At 44.9% G+C, this 10,252-nt stretch overlaps 1 protein-coding gene across 1 annotated transcript; it reads right to left on the bottom strand.

The window, feature by feature from the left end:
• Positions 1-8,176: 8,176 nt before the first annotated feature.
• Positions 8,177-9,486, bottom strand: LOC126293391 (PEST proteolytic signal-containing nuclear protein-like). The gene is given in 2 exon segments (XM_049986601.1): positions 8,177-9,185; positions 9,187-9,486. Coding segments are annotated over 2 exon segments (480 nt in total). The 5' UTR covers positions 9,406-9,486; the 3' UTR covers positions 8,177-8,924.
• Between the last annotated feature and the right edge of the window lie 766 nt (positions 9,487-10,252).

The raw sequence follows: 10,252 nt of genomic DNA, 5'->3' as shown, positions 1-10,252 counted from the left end.
CTTTTCCCTCTCGAAATGTACGTCCGCAGTTCTTTGGTTAGCCTTCTTTCTGGCATTCTGCTCACACTCCCTTTCCACCTGTTTCTGTGTTCCTCAGTTGTGTTGTTTATCCCTCGAACATTGAGTTCTCCTCAAATTTATTCATCCCTAATCCAGCATCGGCGTGCGCAACCTCTCACTATTAACAGAAACCTCACCTGCCTGTACTTTGGCCTTATCCCGCCTCCTCACAACGCTTGTTTGAGTCGCTTACAGCAGAGGCGTCGCTGGCATAGTTTTATAAACCACTGATTCTTTTCTAACTCCGCTCTTTACAGTGTCACATGAAACTGAAACTGATAAAGGTTGTTGTGTGTATCTCTATTTTGCTGCTTTCTTCCCGTTCAATTCGCGTGTAGAGCGCGGGAAGAATGATTGCTTAACCCTTCCAGTACCAATTCTTTTCCACGGTGGAAGATGTTAATTTATGATTATTTTAATTAATGATGCTGTCAGAAGTAGCAAAATGAAAAACATACACTCCTGGAAATGGAAAAAAGAACACATTGACACCGGTGTGTCAGACCCACCATACTTGCTCCGGACACTGCGAGAGGGCTGTACAAGCAATGATCACGCGCGCGGCACAGCGGACACACCAGGAACCGCGGTGTTCGCCGTCGAATGGCGCTAGCTGCGCAGCATTTGTGCACCGCCGCCGACAGTGTCAGCCAGTTTGCCGTGGCATACGGAACTCCATAGCAGTCTTTAACACTGGTAGCATGCCGCGACAGCGTGGACGTGAACCGTATGTGCAGTTGACGGACATTGAGCGAGGGCGTATAGTGGGCATGCGGGAGGCCGGGTGGACGTACCGCCGAATTGCTCAACACGTGGGGCGTGAGGTCTCCACAGTACATCGATGTTGTCGCCAGTGGTCGGCGGAAGGTGCACGTGCCCGTTGACCTGGGACCGGACCGCAGCGACGCACGGATGCACGCCAAGACCGTAGGATCCTACGCAGTGCCGTAGGGGACCGCACCGCCACTTCCCTACAAATAAGGGACACTGTTACTCCTGGGGTATCGGCGAGGACCATTCGCAACCGTATCCATGAAGCTGGGCTACGGTCCCGCACACTGTTAGGCCGTCTTCCGCTCACGCCCCAACATCGTGCAGCCCGCCTCCAGTGGTGTAGCGAGAGGGGTGAATGGAGGGACGAATGGAGACGTGTCGTCTTCAGCGATGAGAGTCGCTTCTGCCTTGGTGCCAATGATGGTCGTATGCGTGTTTGGCGCCGTGCAGGTGAGCGCCACAATCAGGACTGCATACGACCGAGGCACACAGGGCCAACACCCGGCATCATGGTGTGGGGAGCGATCTCCTACACTGGCCGTACACCTCTGGTGATCGTCGAGGGGACACTGAATAGTGCACGGTACATCCAAACCGTCATCGAACCCATCGTTCTACCATTCCTAGACCGGCAAGGGAACTTGCTGTTCCAACAGGACAATGCACGTCCGCATGTATCCCGTGCCACCCAACGTGCTCTAGAAGGTGTAAGTCAACTACCCTGGCCAGCAAGATCTCCGGATCTGTCCCCCATTGAGCATGTTTGGGACTGGATGAAGCGTCGTCTCACGCGGTCTGCACGTCCAGCACGAACGCTGGTCCAACTGAGGCGCCAGGTGGAAATGGCATGGCAAGCCAATCCAGCATCTCTACGATCGTCTCCATGGGAGAATAGCAGCCTGCATTGCTGCGAAAGGTGGATATACACTGTACTAGTGCCGACATTGTGCATGCTCTGTTGCCTGTGTCTATGTGCCTGTGGTTCTGTCAGTGTGATCATGTGATGTATCTGACCCCAGGAATGTGTCAATAAAGTTTCCACTTCCTGGGGCAATGAATTCACGGTGTTCTTATTTCAATTTCCAGGAGTGTATTTCCCGCCGTCTCGTTTTTCAAAGTGGGTAGCGGTGGTACAGACTTGTGTGTCCAACTGGTATTTTGACGTGCGACTACAAGTCCGAAATGTAATGATGTGGCTGATCATCCTGCATTTTGATGTACGATACAAACAGTGTTTCTGGAGGAACGGCCTACTGTCAGGGACGCGACAGGGACGATCGTTCGTAGCAAAAAACTTCCTCTGGAGACTTGCCCTAATCCGAATCGTTTGCGAGATAGAACCCAGTTAATGTACGTTATTATTTAGTTTCTGTACCATTTAACATATATTGAGGTTTACTCATGTTTATATGTACAATACTTAGCGAACGCTACAACATGCGTATTACACTCAATTGAAAAATACGCACAGTAGTGGCCATTAAAATTGCTACACCAACAGGAAATGCAGATGATAAACGGCTATTCGTTCGACAAATATATTGTACTAGAACTGACATGTACCTACATTTTCACGCAATTTGGGTGCATAGATACTGAGAAATCAGTATACATAACAACCACATCTGGCCGTAATAACGGCCTTCATACGCCTGGGCATTGAGTCAGACAGGCGTGTACAGGTACAGCTGCCCATGCAAGCTTCAACCCGATACCACAGTTCTTCAAGAGTAGTGACTGGCGTATTGTCACGAGCCAGTTGCTCGGCCACTGCTGACCAGACTTTTGCAATTGTCGAGAGATGTGGAGAATGTGCTGGCCAGGGCGGCAGTCGAACATTTTCTGTATCCAGAAAGACCCGTACAGGACCTGCAACATGCGGTCGTGCATTATCCTGCTGAAGCGTAGGGTTTTGCAGGGATCGAATGAAGGGTCTGAGCCACCGGTCGTAACACATCTGAAATGTAACGTACACTGTTCAAACTGCCGTCAATGCGAACAAGAGGTGACCGAGACGTGTAATCAATGGGACCCCATACCATCACGCCGGGTAATACGCCGGTATGGCGATGACGAATACACGCTTCCAATGTGCGTTCACCACGCTGTCGCCAAAGACCCATGCCAACATGATGATGCTGCAAACAGAACCTGTATTCATCCGAAAAAATAACGTTTTGCCATTCCTACAGCCAGGTTCGTCGTCGAGTACACCATCGCAGGCGCTCCTGTCTGTGATGTAGCGTCAAGAGTAACCGCAGCCACGGTCTCCTAGCTCATAGTCCATGCTGCTGCAAACGTCGTCGAACTGTTCGTGCAGATGGTTGTTGTGTTGCAAACGTCCCCATCTTTTGACTCAGTGATCGAGACGTGGCTCCACGATCCGTTACAGCCATGCGGATAAGATGCCTGTCATCTCGACTGCTAGTGATACGAGGCCGTTGGGATCCAGCACGGCGTTCCGTATTACCCTCCTGAACCCACCGATTCCATATCCTGCCAACAGTCATTGGATCTCGACCAACGCGAGCAGCAATGTCGCGATACGATAAACCGCAATCGCGATAGGCTACAATCCGAGCTTTATCAAAGTCGGAAACGTGATGGTACGCATTTCTCCTCCTGACACGAGGCATCACAACAACATTTCACCAGGCAACGCCGGTCAACTGCTGATTTGTGTATGAGAAATCGTTTGGAAACTTTCCTCATGTCAGCACGTTGTAGGTGTCGCCACCGGCGCCAGCCTTGTGTGAATGCTCTGAAAAGCTAATCATTTGCATACCACAGCATCTTCTTCCTGTCGGTTAAATTTCACGTCTGTGGCACGTCATCTTCGTGGTGTAGCAATTTTAATGGCCAGTAGTGTATTTTTAACACATTCAGCACTAAGCATCATCGTAGAGCTGTTGCAGAGTTCACAATAAATGTTCGAATATTTCCACCTCTTGGGAGAACACGTTGCGTTGCTTGTCTGAGTGCCACTGCACATTTCTTAACGAGGGCATCGCCGTGCGTACTGAAGCCAGGCAGCTCATCCCGCGTTGTTTGTCCAACTCGGACAGCATGCAGTCCCATAAACAAACATCTAATCAAGTAAGATCTGGCGTTCTTCGTGGCCAGTTAATTGCACTACCACGATCAGTTCAGCGATTAGGATAAGTGCGGTTGCGATGTCTGGTAAAATGTGGACGTGCTCCATCGCGCGCAAAGTACACTGCAGCCTTCAAGGTGTTCAAAGAAACGACTTTTCCATTTGGGCTCAAATGCAAATTCAAAGTGGATGTGTCGGTAAAATACATACTTGCGCCGCCCTAGCCCAAGAACAATGTACATTAAAAGTGTTCTGTCTTGGAAACTATTCGGAAAAGGGTATATGTCGATGTGAAGCTTTTTGCTTCAGATGAGCGTTCCTGACACATCCAAGTGTTCTGATCATTCCACCTAGGCCACACTGTGTAGTGAAGGCCGAAAGATACACAGCGATACAGCCCGAATTCTGCACCACTACAAAATGTCATTACAGACAGACAAATACTGACTGACTCCAAAAATAATGGCATGAATATCTTTATCTGTCTGCTTCCATTATAAATTAAGCAGAAAATTCTGACAAACACAAATCACTTAGCAGAACATATCATTCTACCAACACTGTTCACATATATCTTGCGAACCATGGATGAAGGGTATCAGACGGATGCCATATTCCGGAAAGCGTTTGACTCGGTGCCCCACTTCAGGCTCCTAACTAAGGTACGAGCATATGAGATTGGTTCCCAAATACGTGAGTGGTTCGCAGACTTCTTAAGTAATAGAACCCAGTACGTTGTCCTCGATTGTGAGTGCCACGCGGGATTAGCCGAACGGTCTGGGCGCAGCAGTCATGGACTGTGCGGCTGGTCCCGACGGAGGTTCGAGTCCTCCCTCGGGCATGGGTGTGTGTGTGTTTATCCTTAGGATAATTTAGGTTAAGCAGTGTGTAAGCTTAGGGACTGATGACCTTTGCATTTAAGTCCCATAAGATTTCACACACATATGAACTTTTTTGTTGTTGTGAGTGTTCATCGGAGGTGAGGGTATCATCTAGAGTGCCCAAGGGAAGTGTGGTTCGTCCGCTGTTGTTTTCTATCTACATAAATGATCTTTTGGATAGGGTGGATAGCAATGTGCGGCTGTTTGCTGATGATGCTGTGGTGTACGGGAAGGTGTCGTCGTTGAGTGACTGTAGGAGGATACAAGATGACTTGGACCGGATTTGTGAGTGGCGTAAAGAATGGCAGCTAACTCTAAATATAGATAAATGTAAATTAATGCAGATGAACAGGAAAAAGAATCCCGTAATGTTTGAATACTCCATTAGTAGTGTAGCATTTGACACAGTCACGTCGATTGAATATTTGAGCGTAACATTGCAGAGCGATATGAAGTGGGACAAGCATGTAATGGCAGTTGTGGGGAAGACAGATGGTCGTCTTCGGTTCATTGGTAGGATTTTGGGAAGATGTGGTTCATCTGTCAAGGGGACCGCTTATAAAATACTAATACGACCTATTCTTGAGTACTGCTCGAGCGTTTGGGATCCCTATCAGGTCGGATTGAGGGAGGACATAGAAGGAATTCAGAGGCGGGCTGCTAGATTTGTTACTGGTAGGTTTGATCATCACGCAAGTGTTACGGAAATGCTTCAGGAACTCGGGTGGGAGTCTCTAGAGGAAAGGAGACGTTCTTTTCGTGAATCGCTACTGAGGAAATTTAGAGAACCAGCATTTGAGGCTGAGTGCAGTACAATTTTGCTGCCGCCAACTTAACATTTCGCGGAAAGACCACAAAGATAAGATAAGAGAGATTAGGGCTCGTACAGAGGCATGTAGGCAGTCACTTTTCCCTCGTTCTGTTTGGAAATGGAACAGGGAGAGAAGATACTAGTTGTGGTACGAGGTACCCTCCGCCACGACCTTATGATTGATTGAGGAGTATGTATGTAGATGTAGACAATTTCATTTAAAACAAGCTTCAGTGCACCTGATAGTGTGCTCCAACTGAGAATTTCAAATTTTATGAGAATCACTCAAAATTGGACTGAAAGACCAATTACAGCGACGTAACAAAAGTCGTGGGACACCGCCTAAGCCGCCCGGAGTGGCCGTGCGGTTCTAGGTCAGTCTGGAACCGCGCGACCGCTACGATCGCAGGTTCGAATCCTGCCTCGGGCATGGATGTGTGTGATGTTCTTAGGTTAGTTAGGTTTAAGTAGTTCTAAGTTCTAGAGGACTGACGACCTCAGAAGTTCAGTCCCATAGTGCTCAGAGCCATTTGACCCATACCGCCTAGTAACGCGCCGAAACTCTCTTTGTCCGACAGGGTGCAGCAACCCGACGTGACGTCGTGTCAAGAAGCCTCTGGAAGTTCCCTGGAGAAATATTTAGCCATGCTTCTTCTATTGCCGTCCATAATTTCGGAAATGTTGCCGGTTTAGGATATTGTGGCCTAACTGACCTCTCAATTAAGCTTCATAATTGTTCGGTGCGATTCGTGGCGGGAGATCTGGGTGGGGAAATCATTCTCTCGAATTCTCCAGAATGTTCTTCAGATCAGTCACGAACAACTGTGGCCCAGTGACATGGAGCATTATCATCCATAAAAATTCCATCAATTGCTTGGTTGCAGATGGTCTCCAGGTAGCCTAACACAAACACTACCAGTCTATAATCGGTTCAATTGGACCAGAGAAGCCACCACACCATTGAGGAATCTCGAGCAGCACGCACTGTGCCTTGATGACAACTCGAATCCATTTCTTCGTGTGGTATGCGCCACACTCGAACCCTACTGTCAGCTGTTACCAACTGGAATTAGGACTCATCCAACCAGGCCAAGTTATTCAGTCGTCTAGGATCCAACGGATATGGTCACGAGTCCAGCAGAGGCGTTGAAGGCGATGTCGTAAGGCACTATAGTTCAATTCTTTTATCTTGGCGGCTCCCGCATGCCCGCCCAGATGCTGCGTTTCCAGTTGCAAACGACGCACGCGCTAAGAGAAGCATAGTATAGTATAGTTCGCAAACTTACGTTTAGGGGGGAGCGCGCAGTTTATGAAGTGAAGCCACCACGGCCGCATTGACCCTTTCGCTGCTACGGAGACGTGCTCCCCGCATTCCGCGCTGAGCGCGATTTTGTCATCACTGCACTGCTCGCCTGTGCAGACACGTGGTGTTCCGACTGCTTTGACACACTTATCATTCTATTTCACAAAAACTATTTGGCCCAAAAATTTAATTTTTACACATCTTCTTGACTGATACCTTCCTCCCGTAAATGACTTCATTGTGTTTCGATGTTCTACGCAGTTATTGTGCAGCATTAAATGTAGTAAACCACTGCGCGAAATTCTGAAGAGTTTGCAGAGGTAAAAGTCCATAGCGTATACTTCCCGTATGGTGGATTTTAGTTGCCACAATTTTGGGGATGAAATGTGGACGAGATACCTAAATTTCATATAAAATTTACTGCATAACAATATCCCATTTAATTTAAGTACCAGATAGGTATCGTATGTAATAATGAGAAATTCTGTGTTTCGCGACTGTAATGAAAGTTTTTTTTTTCTTTTTTTTTACGCTGGGCGCGTTTGGCTTTATTTTAAAGCACTTCAATTAATCAAAAGGAAGCAGACAAAATACATTAAACAAAACTGTGGACCTACAAAAACATTAGGACTTGAATATCAGTGAAGTGGTCTGAGCAACGTCAAATATAATTTTTGTGTGTGGCACACACAAACAGCATTTATTTGCTAAAACACTGATCAGTCAACACAAACGTTGAATACTGTATTAGCGCAGCACAAAATTACGAAAGGTTACTTGGCAATGGAGGAGACAAACTAGTGTGCACTGAAGATGCTTCAAAAGAGAAAAAAGTGTCCCGTCCAAATACGACGCTTATTACAGTTGCAGAAGAGGAATATATTTCAAATTCTGCTCTAAATAATACTTTTAATACTGTCGCAAAAGAATATATATCAATATGAATACTAAAACAGCGACAGCGAAAGTGTAGATATACAAACAAAACAGATAACATGAATATTGTATATGTGTCTTTTCATTGTTTTTAATTGCTGTGAAATGAAATATTGGAGGACAAAATTATAAAAACCGAAAACCTATTATGGTTATAATGAAGAGACAAAGCATTAGAAAATTCAAAAAATTTCATTCAAACGAATAAAATTCATTAAGTAAGACACTTCGATATTGTTTGTAAATAAAGAAAATATTAAAATCCGAACAAGGTTTGATCTGAGAACCTTTTGCTTGGCAGCCAAACACTTTAACCATTTTTTTTGTTGTATAAAACAATATTTATTACTTGGTACTTGGTCTGCAATGTACATAATTAAAAACAAATTCCCTCTCTAAGCAGCATTTTAACAATTCTGGAAAAACCAATTACAGAGTCAAAAATGACAGCTTGCTGTGCATTACTAAAATCACTACACAAGTTTTGCTCTTGACTGATGTCTGTCACTCTGTCACTATTACGAAATTAATACCAATTTTAAATACATGGAAACAAGATTAACAACACACAGTGATGCACATAAAGAGCAATGACTTGATGACAGACTAAACACAAGGATAGTGTGAAAATTCACTATCATGTGCAACACGAATAACTACAACTTATCTACTTGTATCACACAATAACATTGTAAATGGAGATTATTTAATGTTTCAATATAAGACATGTATGTTCTGGTATGTAACACTATAAATTATTCTACTGTAGTATAAATCATTCATACCAATACATGATATGACACATCATCTGCAGCCAAATTCAAATGATGAACAACAAATTTGTATCAGTTCATCACATAAACCTGATAAAATTTGCTGCGAGATGCACAAGATAACAGAAAATTTCATACTCTATGCAACATGCAATATGTTCTAAAATTGCGCCTCATCACTGTTAAGTTTGGGAACGGCTGCCAAGAGCTTTAACACAATATCTTGCATTTCTGCAATAAACAGAAGATGGATTCTTCTTCGATGTATGTCAATTATAAGGTTGACATACTTTCACTCTGCATTTTTTGCTGCATCTGTACTTGAGTCCATCGCTTTTTTCATAGTCTTTTCAAATATTTTTTTTGAATCACAGAAACCTTGTATTGTTTTACCAAAAGAATTTGGTCCAGCTGATGTCGGTGTTTCTCTTCCAATATTCCTCATCCTCATACGTGCTTCTGGGGGCATTTCCTCTGGCTCATCATCCTCATCATCATTAAATACAGCTGCTACTACTTGTGACTTTGCTTTCATAGTATTTGTTGTAATCAAGTTTTTTCTGGTTCATCCCAAGTTTGATTTGAATTCCTTTCTTTGCTGTCTCATCATTGCCCTTTTCACTTGGCTTTCCAAAACCCATAGAAAACTTTTTCTTCTTTGAGCTGTCATCATCTGACTTATCCTTCTCATCTTCTTTCTGGTCTGGCAATGACTCTGGTCCATTCTGGGGCGACCCTTTCGTTACTTCTCCTCTTGAGTTTCTTTTCGACATCGTGTATTGATGCTTATTTGCCTATTTGCACACTCCACTAAATTTCATTTACAACTCTTGTTAACACAAACAAGCGATCATCACCATTAAGCTAACGTAGTTCGTCATTCAACAGAAATCGAGGATTCTAAAATAGCACGCAAAATACCGACAAACACTGTTGTTATGGCTATGAATTACTCACGTTTCGTCGAAGTACAATAGGAAATAAACAATTACCGCTGTTATTTATTGCGAAAAAGCGGTTAGTGAGAATGAATTTCCTCGCTATGGGCTGAATTAGGAGGCTTATTGCTTGTTTGGTTTAATTAATTAATAGAATATGAAGCAGCTCGTATAAAGACTGCTTTTTCCAAACTTTGTATAAAAGAAAGTCTGCTATCAAGACATCACATTCGTTCAGTTACTTTATTTATGACTGGACGTTTCTAGAACTGAAGACACTCGTCCGTGCTCTGCACTGCAGTGGAGCTCTGGCAACGTCGTTCTCCGTTCATTGGCTGACTGTGTTTTGTGACGTCAGATGCGCAGAACGAACCTAAACTCGGCCGCCGTCGTAAATGACGCGCACTTTACAGTCGGTCGTCTGCCGCCTTAGTCCGTTAAGGCCAAATTTCACCACACTGTCCCAGTGGACACGTTCGCCGTCCGTCCCACATTGGTTTACATGCCTATTTGAACCAGTGTTGCTTGCTGTTATCACTGACAACTCTATGCAAACGGCGCTGCCCTCGGTGGTTAAGTTAAGGTTGGTTGTTGGTGGTTTTTGGGGAAGGAGACCAGACAGCGATGTCATCTGTCTCATAGGATTAGGGAAGGAAGTCGGCCGTGCCCTTTGAAAGGAACC

The sequence above is a fragment of the Schistocerca gregaria genome, chromosome 10 (assembly GCF_023897955.1).
Source record: "Schistocerca gregaria isolate iqSchGreg1 chromosome 10, iqSchGreg1.2, whole genome shotgun sequence".
Taxonomy (NCBI): domain Eukaryota; kingdom Metazoa; phylum Arthropoda; class Insecta; order Orthoptera; family Acrididae; genus Schistocerca; species Schistocerca gregaria.
This window is presented reverse-complemented; position numbering and strand designations above follow the sequence as displayed.